General features: G+C 39.4%; 2 protein-coding genes across 4 annotated transcripts in view; one reads left to right on the top strand and one right to left on the bottom strand.

Annotated features, from left to right (window-relative positions):
- The window catches only part of ELF5 (E74 like ETS transcription factor 5), a 34,274-nt gene extending 22,239 nt beyond the window's left edge, over positions 1–12,035 (top strand). For 2 of the 3 annotated variants that reach the window (XM_052695257.1, XM_052695258.1), the window contains 6 exons: positions 1,041–1,167; positions 6,892–7,125; positions 8,161–8,211; positions 8,498–8,644; positions 9,558–9,753; positions 10,318–12,035. In XM_052695257.1, coding sequence (XP_052551217.1) covers positions 1,044–1,167; positions 6,892–7,125; positions 8,161–8,211; positions 8,498–8,644; positions 9,558–9,753; positions 10,318–10,414 — 849 coding nt within the window. In that variant the 5' untranslated portion in view covers positions 1,041–1,043 and the 3' untranslated portion in view covers positions 10,415–12,035. Of the gene's footprint in view, positions 1–1,022; positions 1,168–6,891; positions 7,126–8,160; positions 8,212–8,497; positions 8,645–9,557; positions 9,754–10,317 lie in introns of those variants that run through there. The other variant, XM_052695256.1, reaches the window with a different exon arrangement.
- EHF (ETS homologous factor) overlaps positions 1–23,885 on the bottom strand; it is a 90,764-nt gene extending 66,879 nt beyond the window's left edge. The window contains exon 1 of the mRNA XM_052695252.1: positions 23,706–23,885. The gene's annotated coding sequence lies outside the window, so the exon portion shown is untranslated. The remainder of the gene's footprint in view (positions 1–23,705) is intronic.
- Between the last annotated feature and the right edge of the window lie 1,101 nt (positions 23,886–24,986).

The raw sequence follows: 24,986 nt of genomic DNA, 5'->3' as shown, positions 1-24,986 counted from the left end.
GATTATATTGTGCAGCAACTCAGATAGGAAAAAAAGCCACTGTTTTGACATTCTAAATGGTTTGTAAATAGATGTGACATTAGGGACCACTCTATCAGAGGAATAAAAGAGTCCTACAGGGAGCATCACTAGTTCTGAAAGGCAGAAGCAGCTTCTGAAGGAGTAAATTGTCTTGAGTAGTTGAGCAGTTGTCTTGAGCCTCGGTGCTCAAAACATGAACATTTTAAAATCCACTTCATTATTTCCTTCAAGCCTTCCAAACCATGACCTTTCCTACCGCTTGTAGGAAGCTGTGGGGGTTTGGGCATTGTGAGTCTTGGCCGTAAAGAACAGCAAATTGCATGTGTGTGTACTTATGTGTATGTGACATAGGCAGAAAAGAGTGGGATGGACCACAATTCTCTTCTCCGTGCCAACTTTCATTTCTACCATAGATCATGTTTTCACCAACCTCCATTATTTCACTGAAATATCACCAAGATATGCAAGAATCCCCTTGCACGAAACATCTGAAATTGTTCCCTAATTTTCCACATAAATTCTTAGTTTTCCTCAGGCTTTGTTAATCTCCTCATGCTTTAGCCTGGCTGACATTTATGGCAGTGTGTTATAGACACAGTGAACATCTTTATGGCCAGAATGATATTTTCTCATACATGGGGACTTTTTTACCACAATCTCATATAGTCATAAAGTCAAACTCATCCACGTGTTTCTAATTATTTTATGATTTGTTTAATAGTTTATTTGTCACTCTTATTTTTGTATGTATAGATTGCATTTTCAAATCCCTAGGAATGTGTCTTTCCAATCATTTAGACTGCAAGTCTACCTATGGTGTTTTCATTCCTGCATTCCTCCTAAATGTCTTACTTCATCTTACTACAGTTTTCAAAAGATCATTAGCTTCAACTGAAGTTTATGTGGTGGCCATTGATACATCACAGATCTATGCAATCACACCAAGGAATTAATGCCGCTCTACTTAAAAGTAGCACTCTTAATATTTTCATCTTCAACTAATGTATTGCTGTCTCAAGGTGATGCTGGATTCAGTAACACCCAGCACGTTTCTGTCAAACATGATGGTTTGTGATCCCCTGATGTCTTGGACAGAGATATTTGGGACAACTGAAGATGACTATCCCACCTATGATCATCAGACAGGTATGTAGATAGAAACTGAAATTGAAAAGAATTTTCAGTAATTCAAGGTTAATTTGAATTTAATTTAGTTCAAGATAAACTGAGTGCCAAACAGGCTGAGTCCTCTCTTGTAACCTTTCTCTTAGAATCATAGAATGAACTGGGTTTAAAGGGACCATAATAAACATCTAGTTTCAGCTCCCTTGCTATGTGCAGGGGACCTTTTCTGGTCCAATTAACTTCCTCAAGCATATTGCTAGCTTAGAAAAGATCAAGATGCACAGAAAGAAGTGTTTTGTGTTTAAGCAATGTTTTCCCCCCATTTAGCAAGGTTACATAAGTAATGCAGGAAGGAACCCTCAAAGGAAAGTGCAGTCAACAAGGAGAGAAAGGCAGCAATTGAAAGGCAGATTCTTGACTCCTTGTTTATCCCATCTGCCTGGAATGTAGAATTTGTCCCTGAGATCACTTCTACCGTACAGAACTTCAGCCATATACTGAGTCAGTTATTTGTGATGACTGTCAATGACCAGATCACACACGTAGCTGCCAATAACTGGGATTTCAAAAGCTATTGGAGAACTGTGTGGGTCTAGAAACACATCAAATTCTCCTCTGCAGAATTTGTCAATGTTAAGTGTGCAATTCTCTAACTGTGAATGTGGAGACCCTGCACTTCACCAGGTTGCACACCTTACACGGTCATCCCAACTCTGCAAAGGAATTCATTCTAAATCTCCCTTCCAAACAGTCAGTCATACAGTTCCCGAACAGTCCTTCTCTCTCTGAATCATTCAACAGTTCTGTAAAGAGAGGTAACACAACCAAGCCACAATACTGAGCCAACCTTGTGGTAAGATCTGGGGAAGATTTATGATTTTATGCAGTATTTTTCTCTTAGGAAGCTATTTTTGTCCTCTTAAGTGAGAACAGTGTTGGCCTTATGGAAAAGTACTTTCTTGCTAAGGCACAGTTTGAGTAATAAGGAACAAAACTTTCCACACAGCTTCTGTTGGTGCTAATCCATGGCCATTGAGGACTTAGTGTTTGTTTCCATATGGCTGAATTTGTCTGTTCCATGTTTGTATGGTATATTAGGTAGAATATAAATCTTGCTTCAACTAGAAGGCTGTTCTTTAAAGCTGTGCAGGAATTAAATTTTTACTTAAATATATATATATCTCTATACTGTTTTAATATTAGTTTTCATTCCAACTTAAAATGAAATTCTAAAGTTCACTAGACATTACAGATGTCACAGAAAGTATTCTGTTTTAAAATTTAAGAATGCAATTTAAAAAGTCTAATGTTATTCTATTTAAAGTTAATTTGCGGTCAGTCACAGTTTTGCCTTGATTCATATTATAGATTTGCCTGCTATCCAACCTTGGTTTTGTTGTTGTTGTTGTTTAAAAAATAAAAATCCATCAGATCACTGAAATTGAAATGATCCCAAGGGCTGCCCAGAGAGGTGATGGAATCACCATCCCTGGATGTGTTCAAGAAATGTGAAGAAGTGGTACTGAGGGACATGGTTTAGTGGGCAATATAGGTGGTAGATGGATAGTTGGGCTGGATGACCTTAGAGGTCTTTTCCAACCTTTGTGTTTCTATGACTCTATGAAGTAGTTCTGCTATCAGCAGATCAGCATTTGCTGAAAGCAGAGCAGCCCTTCTGAGGCATCTTGACAATTCCTAGCATTACAGCCATCTGCTCCTTGTTATCAGCGTGAGCTCTGCAGCTCAACAGTTGGGCAGCTCTGAGCTCACCCAGGTGGACAGCAATGCAGCAGTGATGTTGAGTCAGACTCTGCTTGTAGCTAAGTGCAAAGCTCTCTCTGCAGAATTTTGTGCAGCAATCAGGTCAGACTCCCTCTTGCCAAGCAAAGTTGAACAGAGGAAATAATTATCATTTTCTGATCATGGTGGAAGCTACATTTCCTCCTTCACAAATTTTCATTGCTCAATTTCTGATGCTTTTAAACTTCCCATAAACCCCTCATGGTTACAATCATTTCTGAATCAAATTTAAACTGAGCTTGTAAAACCTGTGAGTTCCGTTCCCATTTCCTTCCTTTCCTTCACAGTAGCTGAGGAGCACATTTAACATGTCTAGCACCGGAAAAAAAAAAACCACCAAAAAACTACTGCAGTGGTGCAGGAGCAGTGCTAGAGCAGCAATTTGAGGAGAACTTTGCACTGAAGGCAGAGGAGAATGTGGGTCAGCACAACTCATCTTGCGCTGCCTCCTGGTCACAACAACAGGCTTCAGGGCTCTGATCCCCACACTTTCTGAAAACTTGTTTTGGATTTGATGAAAAAAAGTGTGAGGTCAAGTTCAAATTTATTCCAGATGGAAATGTATATTAATATACATAAATATATATAAAACATATGTATATATTCAGATGAACAATAGACGACAAGTCTGCCTAGAAAGAGTCAGATGCAGATCACTGATTTTAAGCTATTACTAGACTCAGCTCCTGTGCCAGACAGCTAGTAGTTTTTTGTACAAGCTCAAATTAATATATATGTACCAGTCCAAGTCTGATAGTTTCCCTGAAAATATGAAATTGTTCCTGCAAACCTGATCACAGAAAGGAGCCGAACTTAGTGGGACTTTCAGTCTGGGGCTCACCCTATCCTCATGTTCCTATGAGAACTACAAGATTAATCTGCCTTTACAGTTTCCACAGTAGTCATCTTAATGTTCTTACATTTTCACTTTCTGGCAATCAGAACATACCAGGATTTACATTTTAGAGGCATCTTTATTTCTATACACAAAGTGAAGGAAGCTAAAATCTGTGACACTAAAATACTGTGTTATTTTCATTTCTTGTCCTCATTTTCCATCACTGGGTGCTGGAAAATTATACAGAAGTGCTAATTCTGGGGAAATAATACAAGAAAATGTATGAAAATTCTGCCTCTAAAAATCAAAACATTATGATTAAATGAGATATATTTTTTCCAACTGACAAAAGGTGGGCATGGGCTGTCTGCCTTATATTACAGCTGGGCTATATATAGAGAGAGAGCAGACTCTATTGCATCCACCCAGATTTGTTATGGCTTATAAAAGTATTTTCCCCAACTGTAACCACACGTGCAACATTGGTTTGCCGTTGCCATGTAAAAACAAGGGCATCCCAGGAAAACCTGGACAGCTGACTTTTCTTGGCCTGCATTGCTGAACCTACCTGGGACTTCATGTTTTCCTCAGCTTTGCTTGCCACTACAGATAAAGACACATCGCCTGCAAGGCAGGAGACTCATTTTCACAGCTCAGCATTAGCTGGAGGACATGAACCAGGCTTACTGACTGAAACAACAGTTGCAGCCCGGTGGGATTATGCTTACAAATGTCATTTCCCAAGGGCTGGGTACTGGGTGACATTAAAGGGTTTAAAATATTCAGGTTTCAGGAGAGGCCCAGCAAGACAATTAGTGCAATGGAATAGATGGTAGGAATCATCTAAAACCAGTGGAAAGGGCAACATATGACTTGAGGGTCTGTCTCTTCTCCACTCTCAGCTGCCCACCACCGTCCTCCTGGGTGCCCTGTTTGTAGCTTTAGGCACACTGCTGCCCTGCCACAGGGAGCTACCTGCCCCCAGCTCCTGCCAGGTGCCTTTTTGCCTTACACTTTTGGAACAGTGCTATGAAATTCTACCTGACCTTTTCTTTTTCTCTAAAAGAAGACCTGAAATCCTTTCATAGAGCCTTTGTCTTCAGCTGATCTTTTCTTCCAGCAGGCTGTTTAAAGTGGCACGGTACCTCAGTCACGTCTATCGCCTGGAAGAAGGGGGAAGCTCCCCTGTATGTATAACCTAGATATAAGAACTAAAAGGCAAGAGCACATGCAAATGCTACACCTCGGTGTCAGCACATTTTGAACACTCATCCTGTACATTAACATGGGGCCTTGGAATATTCCAAAAAAAATCTGAGCCTTTCCAAAGCCAAAGCAAACAAGGAAACTAGACCGGATGAGTGCTGGTCCATGAAAAAAACATGCTGTGGCATTTGTACTGCCTGCAAAGCTGATATTTATCACTGTCAAGTCAAATTTTCAAGACCAATGGCCAATTCACTGTGAGATAATTCACTGTACCCATGGAAGGACAGAAAGCTCACAGGGCAGCTCAGGAAACATGAGGCTGGACGTGTGCCCGATCCACAGAAAGGCCTCTCTGCAGTCTGTCTGTCTAGCTGGGTACCTGAGGATGCTCCACCTTTTCCTAAGGGGGCTGGAGGCTGTTGGCACAGGATTAAATAAAAATAGTCTGCCTGGTCCAAAAGAGATCGATTCAGCCTTCTGCTTTTCTTGAGCAGCCTCTAAAGTTGAGATTCCTGTAGAGCTCAAACCTAGTATTAAAGCAATTTTTTTTTTCCTGGCAGAAGCCCTGTGAGCCCAGTGTTTCCAGCACTCCCATTCCCCCCAAGGAAACCTCCAGACTCTGACATAGCCAGGTGTATGCCATCTGCAGGGCTTAGAGCAGCCAACCCAATGTCAGGCTCACCAGATTTCCCTTTTAAATCAGGAGCTGAATAAAATGTCAGATTCAAATATCCTTAAGCAATGGGCCCCAAAAGGTAGACCCAGATCTTCTGCCCACCTCTTTGCTTTATGGGGATGTCACAGCAGAGGTTCAGTATTACATTAATTCCATATGTGCATAGAGATGAAGATATTTATAGCCTGGGAATGATTCATGAAAGCAACCACAAATTCCCCTGTAAACTTTTAGGACTTCTAATTAGAAGTATTAATTATTTAACAGAAGCCCACGTCGAAAGCAGGATCCACATTTCAGTTATTCTGTCACAATTTCAAGCCCTTGGAATTCATTTTACTGTGAAACTCCCCCAGCCTATTTGCATCATTTTGCACTCTGAACTAGCTGGTTGTCTAGACAAATGACAGCTACAATTCACTTTGCTTGCAGTGCTATCATAGCCTAATTTGAATTGCCATTTCATATGAGCAGTACCTAAAATCAGATGTTCAGGATTCATTTGAAAATAAAATGGCAAAAAAATGGATGACCAAACTAAGTGGGAAATGTAAGTCAAGAATACAATGCTGTTAGAAGTGAAAATGAACTAAATAATCTCTGCTTACATTATACTACTCTCATTCACATGCTATTTTGTTGCCATCCTGTTGTTATTTACTTTTAAGCCATTCCAGGAATACAATAAATGATTCAGATAGATAATTAAAGCCAATTAATGAGACGTATTAAAACTAATGCGTTTTTCAGTTTCTAACATAACAAAAAGTATTTCCATCTATAGCGCTAATATCATTTTAGATGAAAATTAATGGCATTTACTCAACTGCCACAGATTTCACTGAAAGAGAGTATGTCAGGTTATTTCAGCCCAGGAATTCATCACTCATTGTTACCACACAGTGCTAAGTTCATACAAATTCTTTTATTTTCTTGTACCTTTTTGAAATTTATTTATGTATTTTTGAGAGGTACATTGTCCTTTGTACATGTAAGCAGTTTCTCTCAGTCTAAGGTCTAAGACAATTAGCATGCATATTTGCATGGCAACAGCAGTAAGTGAAATGCACAACGTGGGGCCTGGTGTTCTTTTACGGAATAAGGAAGGAAGTCTGCAACCATAACAGAAGAAAGAAGAGGGATAAGTTTTTCTTGGAACGTGGTTATTAAAATGAAGAGCTTTGCATCACAATGTTCCTCTTTCTGGTGAAATATTTTACAGATTCTGATTCTTTCTGGACATCCATCCACCCGGAGCACTGGAGTAAGCACAACGTCTGCGAATGGCTGCAGTTTTGCTGTGACCAGTACAAGCTAGATGCCAACTGCATTTCCTTTTCCCATTTTAATATCAGTGGCTTACAGCTTTGCAACATGACCCAGGAAGAGTTCCTGGATGCTGCAGGCATCTGTGGTGAATACTTGTATTTCATCTTACAGAACATCAGGATGCACGGTGAGTGTTCCAGAAACCAAATGCAAAACAGAAAGCAGTGCTTTTTTGAGTGAAGTTTTTGCTAACAGAAAGTGTGGGATTCATGCTGTAGAACAGCAAAACAGGAGGGCACTTAGGTATTAGCCTACATAAGGACACAGCCACAGCTGTGTCCTCCACTCTTGATGTAGCTACGGGGTCAGCCACATGTCACCAGGTTCCTCCGTGGGCCACAGAAACCTTCATGCAGGCTCCAGTGCTGTTCCATCCTTGGCCTTTCTGCTGAAACTGCTTGACCTGCAACAGTCCCAGGGTTACATCCAAACTAGATACAGAGGGACATAATACACAGTTATTCCTGTAACCCAACAGAGCGAAGACTGCTCTGCTTCCCAGAAAGTAGACCGGTTTTGTTTGATGAGGTTATGAGAGCTGACACTGAACAGCTGAGTGTAAGTTAAATACAACAGACCATGCCCATCCACCCCCTGCATTGCCCAAGGCCTGTGAGGAAAGGCAATATACACAGTCCTGTAACGAGACTGTCACAACATAGCAGGCAATGCACCCAATTGCATCTTTACAAGCAGGCCTAAGTTTATCATTTACTTACTTTGTGTGTTGGACTGCTCAGCATGGATTAAGTTCTCTGAATGCAGCTTGGTATGGGCAAAGAATTCATTTATGTGCTGGGAATGTAATGGATCCTTTACTAAGGTGACACAAACCTGCTAACACAGAGTTTCAGGCCTGTGCACATCTGGTTTCCAGCAGAAAAGGTGATTGTTAGGTAGGGGAAGGATGCAGGAGTAGTTTTCAGGAGACTGAATGAGAACGGAGTGAAAAGAAGCTGTGAGTGATCTTTGGAGAGAGAAACAGAGATACGTGAGTAGATGTGATGCAAAGGCTAAGGAAAGTGGAGGATCGAGACAGATCAAGAAGTGGAAACAATAAATCAATTTAGCAGTGGAGAAATTGAAAAATTATTTCACTGGTTTCAGTAGTTAGTCTTCTGAAGAAAAGCATTGAACACTGGGTTGTGTTTTACCTTCACAGGCACATCCTTTTTTACTGACTTAGAAGAAACAAAGTTATCCAGCAAGGACTGTAAGTAAACATGATCACACACACTAAGTTGCACCCAATGGAAAACACATTTCAGAGAAGTTCCCCTATTTTGTCACTTTTATCCCACTACTGTTTACCCCATGAAATGAATCTGTAGGTTTAACTGTTAATTGCTTTCACGAGGTTTCACCAATCACCCTTCTGCAAACCCCACAGTTGTGTTAATTATTCACTTGCACTTAGTTTTGTGCTAGGGTTTTATTAAAGAGATAAAGTTGCAGCTCACATACCCTCTTTGACTTAATGTTGCATGGTGTTTGCATAGGTGACCTTTTGACCAAGTTGCCACCAGATTCAGGAGTTCCTTCTTCACTTCTCACGTTATTCTGCAGTTCAGTCCCAGTGCATGATAAAGCATGCATAAAGACAGGTGGCATCAGCAGCCAAGAATGTCACAGTCATGGTAGAACAAGTAAGTATATATCTGAAACTCAAAATTCAAGATTACACAACCTACGTTGTTCTAACTCTTCGGCTCCATGCGGTTATCAAAAGAAACCTTAACGATACCACAAATAAGTAAAATTACAAATAAGTAAAATTGGACATTAGGAAAAATTTCTTCTCTGAAAGAGTGGTCAGGCAGCGGCACAGGCTGCCCAGGGAGGTGGTTCAGTCGTTGTCCCAGAAGGTGTTCAAGAAAAGCTTAGATGTTGTGGAAAGGGACATGATTTAGTGGGAAATATTGGTGGATGGTTGGGCTGCATGATCTTGGAGGTCTTTTCCAGCTTTGGTGATCCTATGATTCTAATCTTACGTTAAGGCAATAGCTACACCTGCATTTTCTTTTTTCTTTTCTGTTTTGTTTGTTTTTTAGCTAGAGTCCCATTATTTGTGGGACATTTGGTGTGCAAACACATCTCTGAGCTAGGTGAAACAACAGGAAAAGAAACAGTCTACCAGTGCTGGGAAACTGGCACTCGTTATCTCAGTTTTAGCCAGCCCAGTCTTTGTTACAATTTTTCCCTTGAAACACTTGAGATGAACATTAAAATTTTTTTAAAAGCACCAATTTAAACCATATGTTAAAGTTGTCAATGATAAGTGAATGAAATAAATAAAGGTGTTCTACAGTAAAATTCCTGGAGTAGAAACCAGATTCTAGCACCATAAATATTTGTAAAAGCCCTTAACTGATATTTTCTGGAGCACTTCTTATTTGCCCCTTAATTCCATTTGTAGAGAGGTAAGGCACTAACATTTGGAGAGTCTAATTGAAATAAGTGCAAACAGACAACAAGAATAACTAGCTGGTGACAAACGTAAATATAATTCTGCCTAAGTAAGAAAACATCTACTGAAGAGCTGTCTTCTTCCTGTTCAAGACCTTCAGAGTTCACATTTGTGGGAATTTGTAAGAGACCTCCTCCTTTCTCCTGAAGAAAACAGTGGCATTCTGGAATGGGAGGACAGGGGAAAAGGCATTTTTCGAGTTGTCAAATCAGAAGCTCTGGCAAAGATGTGGGGACAAAGGAAGAAAAATGACAGAATGACATATGAAAAACTGAGCAGAGCACTTCGGTGAGTTAATTGGTGGAGGGGCCCCTCACCTCACTTGACTTCTGTCTCAACATCCATATCTCATTACTATCCTGAAAACTTACAATGGGCAGACAGGAATTGGTACTTCCTGTTTATTCTACAGGCCACGAGAGAGCACTCAGTCTCCTTTGTGTCACATAGGATCATAGGGCTAGATGTAGAGCGGTAGAGTGGTGCAATCGACTCTACTGATTGCAACAAAGCTATCACATTAACTCAGCTGAGAACTTGGACTCTATCTGCTAAATGACGCTTTTTATTCCAGCAGAAACATAGGCAGTTTCTGCTGAATTGTGGTAATCTTAGTTAAAAATACAGCTAACAAAAAAGCTTTGTATTCCTTGTAATTTTCAAACAGTGGAAGGTATAATCCAAGGCACCTGGGAAAGCTGAAAGCTCTTTTAAGTCACAACAAAGCAATTTAATGGAAAGGAAGATTGGAAAGAGTACACTGACTCCCATTCTATTCTCTGGCTGTGATGTCTATGTAAAGAACTCCAGTAATCTGAATTCTACTACTTTTTTTGTTTATTTTCCCTGCAGATACTATTATAAAACAGGCATTTTGGAACGAGTAGACAGAAGGCTGGTGTACAAGTTTGGGAAGAATGCCCACGGATGGCAGGAGAACAAGATATGAACTGCTCAGTGCTCCCACACATGCCTGGCACAAAACACGCCACAATCTGGATGGTCCAGCTGCAGTGGACACTTGAGAGAGAGGCTTTCCCCTCCCTTTCTCCCCTCAGCCCATCTGGACGAATTCATTGGAGTCTGCTACAGGAAACAGGCTACAGCATCAAAAAAAGCACTTGAATTTTGGAGTCGTTTCTGCCAAGCACTGTCTGCTAGGAAGTCTTTAGGAATATCTTTATCTGCTGCTCAAGTGACAATTAAATCCTGCCTGTCTCCCTGCCTCAGCCAATAATGTCACTGACCATTACGAAATTCCTCTCTTTTCTGCTGCCATTTAAAGGGGAATATTTAAAGACATTTCCCAATTATGTTACAGTATTTCTAAAGAAAGTAGAAAAGCTTCTTTTCCATTTGATGAGAAAAACCACACTTCTGATCCATTCTATTCTAAATCACTGCATTTCTCAGATATGCCAGAAATCCATGTGTTCTCTAAAACGTGCAGTCCACTCTCCTCTACGTGCCTGGATTTAATATATCCAGTCAACATAGTTAACAAAAAAAAATCAATCTCAATTCTGAAATATATGTATCAAGTAATTACTACCTTTATCTACTAATTCCATCTGTGCAAAGATGTAGAGCAACACACAATTGATGTATTTGATTATTTTCTTTTTTTCCATGAAGGTGAATTCAAGTTACTTCTGCATTAGGAAGAAGCAGTTCTGGATAGGGTACAAGAATTTGCTGAAGTAGATTAGTTTTGAAATGTAAATGAATATTTGTGGAGATGTTTCTAAAGAGCTTTTGCCCACATCTATGCAGACATCAGTTGAACACTTCAGAGCAGCTTACAGCAGTGTTGTACATATACCAGTAAAATTAACGTGTGGTGTGTGCCCTCAGCTGCTCCATAGATCAACCCTACAATAAGCAAATTTGTTAGAATGAAAGGCGGTATGCGAGAATTCAGTTGCGGCTTTTGGAAGCATCATGACTATTCTGTAGTTTTACAAGGTTTGCTTCTTCAATGTAATAAATTTAAGCTACAACTGTAAATGTATCAACTACTTTAGGCTTACCGCAAGTGGCATTCAGGGAAGTTCAATGGGCTTCTAAACTTGCTTTCCAATGGACAACTCTGCACACATTACTCTACATAATCCCAGGTCACTGAGGACTTCCTTAACCCTAAAGCCTTTTTCTTGCAACTCAGAAAACCATGGTATTATTTGCAATAGGAATTAGCTCTCATGGCAAATGTCTGTTGTAAGAATTGGGATTATCAGGTCAAGAACAGCTGCAGCAACCCCCATTCCAGGCAGTGCACTACATGGGATTACATGGGCAGCAGCTGGAATGGAGGATGGTGGTTACTGACTTCAGAACCTAGATCAGGCCCCAGCACTACCAACAGCCTGCAAAATTCACATTAGAGATGACTACCAATGAGGTTTCTTCCAGAAATTACGCGTATTTGTTTGGAAAGGCTCCTCTTTCTCCTATTTTTCAGCCACGTGTTTGTTTTTATCTGCATAACAGCTACAGATAATCTTTCTGGGAAATAAATTCCTTAGGGATATAAACACAGCATAAAGGGCATGCTGTGAAAAAATGCTCAACGTTTATTGCAGCTGCCTGTTTCATAATATGGGAAAACAGCTTGGCTGAAGGAAAAATCATCGGTCACAACCAAAAACAAGGCACTAAACTTGACATAGAAACACTTCTCAGACTATGACAAGATGTAGAACTGAGGGATGCAGATTTTCAAATGTATCTGACACCTGTGTAAGTTAGGTAGTAAAATATAGTACAAATGTTCTGTTTAGGCTTCTAAATAGATAGATAGATCAATCAATCAATCAATCAATCAAGCTTTCAAACTCTTTAAAACTAGCAGGAATTATCAACATTCCACCACACTACCTGCAAAACACAGCCAGGTGGCCCTCTTGTGCCATGTCCAAAAGAGATCAACAAGCCTTTAGGCCCTAATCCAATTATGAGTCATAGAATTGCTGAGGTTGGAAAAAGACTTTAAAGATCATCGAGTCCAACCATGACCACCCATACTACCCTAACTGTAACAACCCTCTGCTAAATCATGTCCCTTTGCACCACATCCAAATGGTTTTTAAACACATCCAGGGATGAAGATTTACTGTAGAGATGTTCTTAAAATGTGAACTGTAAAATAGATTTTCCTCTTAGATTTGTAGACTTTCCTGCCCACTGCAACTTGTTAACAACATGAACGAAGATGTATGCCTTTCTTCCTCTCGTGTTGCCGTAACTCATTCCAAGAGTTCCCAGAACCACTCCATGGAGGCCAGATCTTGTAGCCTGGGCCTGTCCCACAACTTCCAGATGTGGACCAGGGCAGCACCAGGCATCTCTCTGGCACCAGGCCCAGGGAGGTCCAGCCCTGCTGGCTGTGGGGACAAGGACAGCTGGGACTGGGCAGTCACTGGGGCCTTGGTGAGGATCACCATGAGGAGAGGTCAGGCAGGATCAGTCAGCTCAAAAACGTATAACTGACTCTAGCTCTGCCATAAGAATGGAAATTCAGAAGATGGGATAATGCTAATCCCAAAATCTAATCCATCAACTCAACCTCCCCCCTTGTGCAGCCAATCTAAGCAGCGCAGATACAGCAAAGAACAAAATGCTATTTCAGATATTGTTAACTCAAGTCCGAGCACACGGTGCAGACTCTTTGGAAGGGAGTGGCCTGTTTAAGCATAGCTTAGAAACAATCTGATAAAAATCTGAAAGTTTTTAAAAGGGTCAACTACTGTAAATTGTTAGTGTTGTAACTCTAATGGCACTGTGATGATCCAACAGAGTCTGCAGGCAACTTCAGCCAGGAAAAAAGGTTGCCCAGCTGTTCCTTCATGCTCATGAATGCAGTATAGAAACAACAGGCAATTTAATACGCTTCTCCCAAGGCAGATAACACATCTATTTCTAAAAACTAAAGCAGAGCAGAAAAACATACAACATTATTTTTCATACATTGCCTTCCTGTGCCACTGAAGGCATCAACGGGCAACAGAATCAAGATCCTAAATGGCTACACGTGGAAACTGTTCACCTATCGACATTTACGATGCCAATGCAAACGTCCTTTTTTCAAATCTCCAAAGAGATTGCGAAAGCCATTTTATTCAGAAAGAATTAAACTTAGTATCATTACTAAGGCTCTCAGCCAAAAAATGCACCGCCTTTTACATCCTAATGCCTACCTAGTATCATTCTAAGCTGTGAAAAGGGAGCTTCCTCTAAGGCAGGCACAAATATTATACAGGATCATTGTATCTTCAGAAAGCATGTAATTCTGCACACCACCTTTGTCACAAGGGGTCACCTTGCAAAACATCATTTAAGATGAATCACAGCTTCTTAAGAGAAATCCTGACTATCTGCATGAAATGACAGAATTTGTCATTCACCAGCAACATCTAGGTTAAACCTGTATTCTACCTGATTTCGAGCAAAAGTCAAACCCAGATGTCAGCCCTTCCACATGCCAGAAAAGCATCTTAGCCTATTTCAACAGTAAATGATATATGTTTTACTAATTGCAGCAAGGATTTCAGGCCGATTATGCCTCCAGACATCACATAAATAAAAAAAATCAGTTCCTCTATTTAGGCATGATGATTCCCATCTCTACCTACTTCTAGCACAGAACAAATGCAGAGGCCAAGGACTTTGTTATGAACCATGGCAGTCACCAGTACAACTTGGAAGAGCCTTAGCTCTCACACTCTGTTCCTTAAAATCCTGCCAAATCTTAACAAAACAGAAGCCTGATTGTAAGTCAGCTAGTTTCTGTCACAAATTGAACTATATGCATTGCATATTACTGCTTCAAGCTTGGGAAAATACTGTATTTCTAAGCAGCAGTTTCTTTGAAGGTTCACTTTACAAGTTCAGAAGATGGCAAGTTTGAGCAGTCTGATCTTGAAGAATGTGCTTTGAAAGTTTTAACCTTGTCCTGGAGGCACAAAGTGCAAGAAGAATATGCTTTAGTTTTTATCATAAGATCCAGTTAAATCATCTTCAAACTGAGCTACAGAAGAAGTAGGAATGATTGTGTGGAACATTTCTTACCACATTTTCTCCAATACACAAGTTCTCATTAAACAAGAAAGGAAATCAAACGTCTAATTAAACTATTATTCATAATTATTATTTATTTCTTTTGCTCTACTATTAGTAAGCAAGGACATAAGCTAATTATATTACCGTATGTGCTGTCACTTCTCAGAATCAATATTTTTAAGCAAGATTTAATTCAGACTGAATGTTGAAGTTGGAGTGACATTCTCATACTGACAATTTTCCAAATACTTACTTCTTATTAATTAAACAAAACATTAAAGTCATTAAAGGGGAAAGCCTCAGAACAAAGTTGGCTGTTTATCCAGTGAAAATCCTGTAAGGGAGGATTTTCATTCACCCTAAGGAGGCTTCTTCAGCACTATTTATTCCAAAGAGCGTTCATACAGGTTCTGCTGCCAGGCAAATATGAGAAGAATTGTCATCTGAAATGCTAAGTCAAAGCAGCATGGGAACAGGAAGAAATTTCCTTTATCAGCTCCAAACACATTCTTGGTTGTTCTGTCCCAAGCCTGCTATATGGTCGGTCAAAAAAGGAAAGTAGTGATGAACTTCATGCAGGTCCAGCTGACCAGAATTTCAGACCAAGAACAAATTTTAGACTTGGCTTTACGTCTTTGAGAGCCATGTGTTGATTTTAGCAAATCAAGATGACATTCGCATGGAAAAGAGAAGGAAGATGATGTACTTTATTTTTTCTCAGCAATGTGCTCACTAGCAATCATAGCTGCTGCTCTCATTGCCCTTGTGGGCTTTTTGGCTTCACCCAGCCGATTATTCTCCCATCCATAGGAAAGCAGGAACAAAGAAGAACAGCAGTACAGAACTGCCAACGTTTTACCTTCAAACATGCAGCACCTACACATTCCTTTAGTGATCTCCAGGACATTCAATGCATTTCAGACCTACAAGAAAGCTATTTCCATCCACATCCATTGGGAGGGGGGTGGTGAGGAAGGCACCAAGTGTTTCTCTGTCACATTCTGCAGCAAAAAGTGCAGCTCCTGGACGAGATGTACGAGTAAGGCAATGTTTGATAGACAGCACAGCATCAGAAATTAATTCTTTTCTACGCAAAACTGAAACGAAGTAGAATAATCATTTTTTGAGTTGCGTGGTACTGAGCATTCCTTATGTTAAAAGGTTGGAGACATCTATTTTATATTTAATTTACTCTTGTATTCCAGAACGATCACTTGTTCCTAGGAGTGCAATTTTGCATTTCAAATTCTTAACAGCTGTTTAAGAGACAACTGATTTGCAATGCCAGAATTCTCCATCAGAGGCCACAGTTGAGCTAAAACAGCGTTTGCTGCGGTCTCAGCCAGAGCTCCAGCACCCTGATCACTTGCAACACTTTCACACACGCTCCTACCATTTTGCTATGTGCAGTAAATTGTAATAAACGAAAACCGAGCAACCAGGTCTGCATTCATAATGATTTGTATCTTGCCGTCACTTACTGTAACGATATCACTGATGGAAAATGGTACTTTTAAGGCTAAGGAGTTTCTCGGCATTTTGCATGTTCAAAAATCCCAGGACTATCAGAAGAATGTATGTTGCTGTTTACCTTTTTATTTTAATCACCTGAACAAAAACGTCCCTCTACTGTTAACATTTAATAATCTTTGATTCTTGAACAGTTCTGGAAATAAACTGAGAGTTTGGACTGCAAATAAAATCAGGTGAGAGAAGTAGAACAAGAAGGCAAGTAAAAGTGTAAAGTTACACAGTTGTTTATACAAGTCCTGTTTGCTCTCAGGAATGACCATCATTGAACTCGTGATGACACAGAGCTTCTCTTTGTCCTGCACATATCCTAGTTACTTTTTAATTTGGCTACAAACAAGGTTGAGTGCCAGACATTTGGTCTCATGCACTGACATGGAGAATAAGGGAATGCAGGATGCAGATTCAAGGTTTTAAGTGAACTATAGAGTTGTCTCAGCATCAAGGTGAAGGCAGCTTAAAGAGCTCAAAGTGAACTTTAACTAGATCAGAGGACTTGGACTTTGGTTCTGCCAGTCAGAAAGCAAAGCAGAGAAAGGGGCTAATTTAGATACTGTGAGTCTCTGTTGAGAGGAGCCAGTGTATTTTCATGAATTAGTGACTGTTCATCCATTGTGATTTCATCCTCAGACCCTGAAATGAAAGTGCAACTTCTGAAAAAGTGACTTTGAGAGAAAAAAAAAAAAAAAAGTCATCTGAATATCAGCAGTTAAGACTGCTTGCTTATAACAATGACGGAGAAGAGGTTAATACATGGAAATTTCACCTGGTGGAAAGATACAAGAAAGCCTCTGATTAGATAATGAATGGACTTTGCATTGTTTGTGCAATGATTGCCTGAATTACTTCCAACTAAGAAACACTCAGCACTGACTTTTTAAATAAAAACCTTTAACCTGGTACGATCAGTCAGAACATAAGAGATTTGTTATTAATTAAACTATCTTCTGCTCTGAAAAATGTGCAATCGTGGTTAGAGGTTAACAGCACAAAGTGCTATTTCAGAACCATGGGAGTAAAAGAAATGATTCTTGAAAACTGTGGAAGAAAAGGAGTGGGGCAGAGAACTCACATTGTTGTCGGTTTTCTCCACTATCGACCAACATGTACTCATAGAATCACATCATTGAGGCACAAAGTAACATTAGCATTCATCTGCAAGTTACTACTTTTAATAGCCTTTTAAAATTACTTGAAGTACTCATTTAAAATAACTTCTGATTTTGAGGAACTGCCTTTTCTTTTGACCTTGGATATTATTGGATTCCCAGTGCAATTTACAGTAAGTGGAGGTGCAATAAAAAAGAATGAGCTTCAAATGTTTCCATTCGTTGAAGACCATTTGCACAAAACAGTAGGTGGAGTAACGTTGTTATGGAGGGCTGCTGGATAACCCTGCAAGAAAGCCTTAGCAATATGGAACAGTGCCAGAACAAACAGGAGAAGCTGCCAAACTCTTCCACAGCTATCTTCTATCAATCTTATCAGTACTTTTAAATGATAGGTAGCATAGGTTTGGAAAAAAGGCTGCCTCTATTACCTCAGTAAAATATTTAATAGCTTGGTGAGATTTTGCACGCAAGATAATCACTGCATGGGCCAAACAATAAAACAGATACAAATTACAGTTATGCAACTCAACAGAAAAACATGAAAAATGACTCTTATGTAACGAAGTTATGGCACATGAAAAAAACAGAGTGGAGATAAAATTAGCACTAGCACAAGATTGCCTTTTCTAAATGTCTGGAAAATGATGGAAGCACAATATAGTCAATGGGCAGTGTAAAATATGGCCTTTATTCCAATCAGTCTAATTTATTTTTTTTTTTTTTAGTCATATATCTTGAAATGGGGAGTCCAGGACAATTTCTATTATAAATGACATTGAAAATTTATACTTAGAATTTCTTCTTCCTAAAAATTTTCTCTGAAAAATATTGTTTTAAGAAATGCCAGTGTTGGTATCAAACATTCTTTATAAATGGCACCTCAGCTCAACAGCTAGAAATTAATGAAATAAGCATATTCAGTGTCTTGTGTTGTAATGTTGAATGGTAAGTAATAGAAAACTTCAGTACTTGAACGCTTACTTTGAAGCGAAAAGCTGTAGCTGTGAGAGTACAGACAAATCTTAGCCAGAGTAAAGAGTACAGCTGTACTTCCATATGTGCTGAAACTATCCCTTACCCTGCATTCTTTATAAACTTATACATACACACCCATCAGACGAAGAACCAGTGGGGAGAAAAAAAAGAAAAAAAAAAAAAAAAGCTTGTAATTTGTTTTAGGCCTCAAGAAGATCTCAGTGCCCAAAGTACCTTTGTCTGCACAATAACAAGTAATAAGTAAAGCACGCAAAATGGCTATAAATTTCTCTTTGCCGACTTTCTTCCACAACGTTTGGAACATTGTCCAAAAAGCTGTATACAGTGTGAGAGCAATTAGGTAGAGGTATGCTGCTGTGTGGTTTCTTAATTTCCTAAGATGTGCCAATTTGGATTTTTACCGCATCTCAGGCAACCAACTTATTTAACTGGGCTTACCACCTTATTTAACTGAAAAAATCACAGGGAAAAAATGCAAGAGAGACAAAATATATTAGACTTTAGTCAAAGGTTACAGCTTTAGTCAGACTAATGGTTGCGTAATTGAAAGCAGCACAGGTTTGGCCAGCTTACTTGCCAGAGCCCAGCACCTGCTACTTCAGCAGAGCCTGCAGGGAACAGGTCGTACAGACCTCTGCCCAGACAGGGGGTTAGTCATTGCCACATCTGGGCTGACTTTCACTAAAGCAGTCAAACAAAAGGTGTTTGGTCAGGCAGCCAATTACCGTGCTTCATGTCCTTTGATCTATTATGTAAAGACAACATCGGGGTGAAGAAACGAAATGTTTCAGAGAGCTATTTAATGCTGGTGAGGAGGAACAACAAAAAAGTCTGGATACGATCTAGGAGGGTGAAGTAATTACAATAGACTGAATAAAGCAAGCTAGGGGAAGTGGAAGATCTGTGATTGGGTTCTGACCACCAGGAGACTCATCTCCTAGAGACTCCCATACAGTCTCACACGTCAGTGCCATCTGAACACACAGTGATATGCCAGCTTCCACAAGAGCTCAGCTATCCTCTTGTCAGCACATTTTCAGTGGCCATTCTGGATGGCCATTACCCTATCTGAATCTGCAGCTGAAAGACAGATGGACTTCATGCTGAAAACTTGCACACCTTCCACCCCTAGCAGTGAGCCAGAGAAAGCTGCCTTAAGGCATTTTATATTTTCAGCCTGTTTGGGAGTGTTGCAACTTAGTTTGTGAACACTACCTTCCATCACATTATTCGGTAATCCTTACAAAATATTTGCAAAAGGTCAAACAGGTTCTTGAGATCTAAGTGGAGAGAACAGATAAGAAATAATTCATTATTCATAAGCCATTCACATGTAGACAAACATACTAACTTCTGTCAATGCTGAAACAATAATCTCATGGTGAGACAAAGGCTTATTGCATGAAAAAGATATTGGAAAAAAAAAATTCAAAAAAACCCAACAGAATTCTCAGTAAGGGAAAAAGTCAATCAGGTTAAAAATGGTAGCAACTGAGAGGAATAAAGTAAGAATAAGCACTGATGTTAACAGCCACAGCAAATCTATTCTGAATGTTTTTTTTATCATATACTATCAAACAGGGCTTGCAGTTTTGCTTCTGACTTGTTTTATTACAGTTTTGCAGTATTTGAACTAAGATTGAGGTAAATGTTTCAAGGTTTTCAATAAATTATTAAGATACTGTGCCCAAATTCCTCTGAAGAAAAGTTTGAAGTAACCTGCATCTAATGTTTCCTTTCAAGGTAAACTACCATCATGTAACAAAACAGGTCAGGCTGTAATTTCTAGGAGAGAAAAAAAATAGTGTTATTCTGCTCTAGTAAGCAGGATGTAAACAAAATAAATAAATAAAAATAAAAAAGTAACATAAAATCACCTGCAAATAAGCTTCAGCACAGCTCCTGAAGGCCTGTTTACTCTCAGAATGCAATGAAGTGAGACTACCAACTGTACTAGAGTTGAAGTTCAACTTTGAGTGGAACTTCACCATGACATAGTTCAAGCTTTTATCATACTACTAAATCACATCAGCCCTATACGGCAATCCAGGCTATAAAAAATACCACTGCCAGTGAATTTAACATCATGCTACTTCTCCTGCTACTTTTAACTAGTGTCTCATTGTTCAGTCTCGATTAGCTTTCAGGCTATGGAAAGAGGCAGTCCTTTGCACACAGGGCATTTTCAGGAATCACCTTCGATCTATTAGATTCATCCCCACAAATGAAATCATCTTAAGCAAGAGGAGTTCCTCATGTGAAAAGTTTTCATAAGAAAAGAAGAATGGTACGTTACTAAGGGGACAAAAGAGGAAGGGAATATAACACAGACTTTGCTAGTACCTTTAAGAGTTACCTGGGAGATGATGGTTGAGCACAGATTACAAAAGCATTTCTCTTTGATACTGGAGATCCAATATTTAATTGAGAATCTAGCTGCTACTGAGTCAAACCACTGATTTGGCAAACTTGCTTTAGTTTCATTTGCAATCGCAAATCGCTGGTTACATCGTTAATGTCAGCTGGATCAAGTGCTCAAATCCAGCTCTGTACATCATACTCTGGGTCATCTCAGCTTGACTACGAGCTCAAGCCTCAGTTCCAACTGAATTTTAAAATACTACCTATGAAAAAAGGCCAAGCTTTACTATGGATTGCATATCATGTCATAACCCAGTGTCAACAAGAGATTAGAACATCCACTTCTGCAATATTGTTTTGAAGCTTCAAACCCCTCAGCAAGAAAAACCCCAAGTGCAGAATGGTTTGACTTGAGGTTAATGTGTGAATGCCTTTAAAACCTCTAGTTTTAAGGCTTTATTATGAGTTTTCCTTATTTGTATTAGATTTCTGTGATTATATGGTGCATGTATGCATGCACATCCAAGATGGGATCCTTCAGTTCCTGTTCACATATCACATAAAAAAAATCAGATATCTGTCTTCTTCCTCTTCTCCCTCCCTTAGACAGAAGGAGTGAAATGAAGACCACAAGCCATCCCAGAATCAGAACGAGGACTGAATAATTAGAAGACAAAAAAAAGGGGGACAAAAAGAAGGGTTCAAGGGTAAAATTGTTTAGCATTAAGAACCATTTAAGATATTTATTACAGGAAAACAATGAGAACACTACATTTCTTTCCAAAACGGTGGAGCCTCCTCCCCTGGAAATATTCAAAATTTACCTGAACACTTTTTTGTTTCACTTGTTCTGGGGAATGTGCTTTAGCAGGGGGTCAGATCAGGTGATCTCCAGTGGTCCCTTCCAACCCTACAGTTGTGATTCTGATCAGTGGAAAAAAAAAAAATCAACGTCACTTTTTTCCCCTCCTCTTAGCACCCAAGCAAAGTGGGCTTTAAAGGCCTGTTGTAACACAGTGAGCACATTTTTTCGTGATTAAACATTCGTTGTCTGGAATTCCTATCTGTAATGTTAAAAAGCAGCTCTTAACACACCTAAAAATACATTTTGCAAGAAGGCCCAGTCAAGGTACATGCATCTTTGAAAATGCTTTTTTCCCCACGCAAGCTTCTAGATTAAGGTCTCAAAATTAGTATTAACTACTCATACAGCCTGTTGCTTAACTTTGAAACATAGCAAATGGAAAACAGATAAATGGGTGGAAGTTCACCTCTAGTATACAACTTCATTGCTTACAGTCAATAAAACATTTTCTTAGTATCACAAACTGATGCCCATATTTAGTAAGAAAGTAGATATTTCTTCACATTCACTCACCCAATTAACTTTTAAATTGCAGATAACAATGAAACAGTTAAAAAGAAGTAATGGAGCTCCAATGCAGAGGGTACTCAAACTCTCAAAGGCAAAGTGTGGAATCAATCCACAGCAACCATTTCCTTCTGTGGCATCTCAAAAGAGAAATCTCTTGCTTAGATATAATTCTGTGGGAAGCAGTGGCTTGCATGCCTGTCAGCCCATGCATCAGCTCTTCAAAAGAACAGTACACAGCCATTGTCTCTAAGACGAGCAGATGTATAAAATTACTTTGCAAATCAGCAAGATTGATTTTATGTATGCTAAGTCATAGATACCCACACCAAGATTAGCAGACAGTCCTCATGAGTGAATTTCACCAGAAATTTATCTAGTCAGTTCAATAAAGGAATTCCGGACTTACTTTTTGTAACACGCATGAAGCAATAACTATCTGACCCAAATCTAGCTCACCCTTTTCCCAGAGAAGATGTAGCAATTCCACACACAGTCATCTCTTGCTGTAGCTCACTTCAGCTACTATCTTCTGCAATACTAGAGTCTGCTACTTTGTTTTCCTTTTCTTAAGCGTTAGCACTCCCCCATCTAGCAACAAAGGGAAAAGGCCCTGGAGAAGCTCTAGGTTTTAAAACTGTCAAACTCATTTTTCAATCCATTGTTACCAATGAGCATCTAAAAAAACTACGAAGAAATCGAGTAATTCTTAATACAGAAAAAAAAAAAAAAAAAAAGAAAAAAAAAACTGCACTGCAATAACCTAGAAAACAAATATTTAATTTTACTTGAGCAGAAGACAAAGTCACAATACAAATAAGATTGTGTCATGTCACACAAACTGTCTTAGCTTTCACAATGCGTAGTCATAAATAGATTTATCACCTGGGTTACTTGTACAAATAGCATTATTGTTTGCTCAGCGCTGCCTACCTGCTAAAACCCCACTTAGAGCCTTTAAAAAAAAAAAAGGCAGGTTTTACTTTGAAACACCTGTCATTGTTAACTTTTAGCACAGAGCACTGTTCAGTCTTAAGCGCAACAACAGAGAGCTAAAATAAAATATAGCTGCAACTGTTAACTATCTAGTCCATTCTACCACTACACAAGATGTTTCCTTGGTCTTTCTTGTGACCCAGAACTTAGTTTTTGACTTGATGCTGTTCAAGTTTTAGCCTAACCTCTACTCTAAACTAGTACAATTTGCAGTATAATTTATTAACTACAATCATTTGTTCAGACTGCCTTTATCTGGCCATGCCACTGAAGTTAAGAAACAGTTGTTTGTGTTAAACATTTTATTAAAACCTCCAGGAGTGCTGTGTGATAACGCCCTTTCCAACTCATGATCAATAGATGTGTTTAACCACTATTTTGCAAAGGTTACATTTCAACATGCATGAGGCATGCAGTTTACAGAATCATAGGGGTTGGAAGTTCTTCTACACGTTAATACAGAATTTCCTGCATTCAAGTTCAACAAATGAACAAACAAACAAACAAAAAAAACCCTGAACTTGTTATCTTCTACTTGCTTTGCAAGGTTTAATTCCAAGAACATGTTGACATTTGTTGCATCCCTACAAGCTCTGAGAAAGTTGCTATCATCTCCCCAGGTGGGCAGCCCTTTTTCCACATTTCATGGACTTTTTTCTTTCCTTTCATTTTATCCATGAGTTCCTTGCTCATCCAGCAGGCCTCTAGCCTGTATTTCTGTATTTCCCTGTATTTCTTACTCTAAAGGATGCACTGATTTTGAACATGAAATAAGTGGTATTAAAGTGCCAACCAGTCCTCCTGGGCCCTCTTACCTTCTAACACTCTAGTCCATGGGATACCTCCAAGTACATCTTTGAAAAAGTCAAAGATGGCTCTCTTGAAGTTCAGGGCAGCAGTTCTATTTACTGCTTTGTTTCTTCCACAAAAAATCAGGAACTCCACCATCTTGCATCCTAAGCTTCCCCCAACCACCACAACACTGACCAGCCTTTCCTTGTTAGCAAAACCAAGCTCAAGTAGCACACCCCTCCCACCACCTGTGTCAAAATTTATCAAAACATTGCAGGAACCACCTGGACCTCATGTGCCTGGCCATCTGCAACAAAATACCAGTATGGCTGAAGTCCCCCATGGGAGCCATTGCCAGGGATGGTGAGGCTACTACCAGACGTTTGTAAAAGGCCTCATCCGTTTCCTCCTCCTGATCAGGCAGCCTGTAGTACACACATCAGTATCACCTATGTTAGCCTGCCCCTTAATTCCTACCCACAAGTTCTCCACCTGATCACCATTCCCCTCCAAGTTCTAGTTGCTGTCTTACATAAAGAGCAACTCCACCACCTTGTCAGCCTATCTTTCCTCAAGAGGAAATAATCATCCATTGCAGCAACCCAGTTGTGTGAGCTGTCCCAAGATATCTCTGCTCCTTGCCCATGAAGAAAAAGTAACAAGCATAATAAAAGTTGAACATTTGGGTAATATATATATATTGAAGAACAACTATCTATACCGAGAGCCTGTTGGAAGACTTTATGGGAACACTGAGACATATTTCAAGTGTTTTATTTCAACTGAGTGCTCTTTATTAATAGCATCCAACAGAATGAGTTAACTTTGATGAAAAACTGGATGAACTTATGACTGTTCTGTAAATTGAAATTGAAAATTTTAGATGAAAAATATCAAAAGGTCCCTTAGCATGTAGAGCCTTAAGGAAGACTCCATCAACAAAAGCCACAGTGAAGTTCAAAAGCAATTTTTCCCCCTTTCACGGGGTACACAATCTCAGGCACTGCTGTACCACAGATTCAAGCAGCATTCTCTTTTCAGAAGGCCTTACAAATTAAAGAGAAGGTTTCAAACAGGTAATTTGTCATATCAGTACTGAATAGAATTTACTTGTTGGCACCATCACATGAATTTGAAGTGTCAGCCTGAGTCTGCAACCTTTGTTTGCTTATGAGGTCTTCATTAGAGCTTGTGCAATCCAAGTAACTTGTGGTCTAAAATAAATACCATTTCCCCAGAACTTCAACAGCTTCTGCACTATCACAACAACAACAAAAAAATCCTCAAAAAAAACCACAACAACA

This window comes from Tympanuchus pallidicinctus, unplaced genomic scaffold (genome assembly GCF_026119805.1).
Source record: "Tympanuchus pallidicinctus isolate F22 unplaced genomic scaffold, pur_lepc_1.0 scaffold3, whole genome shotgun sequence".
Taxonomy (NCBI): domain Eukaryota; kingdom Metazoa; phylum Chordata; class Aves; order Galliformes; family Phasianidae; genus Tympanuchus; species Tympanuchus pallidicinctus.
Note: the sequence above shows the minus strand (reverse complement) of the source record. Positions and strands in the feature narration are given on the sequence as shown.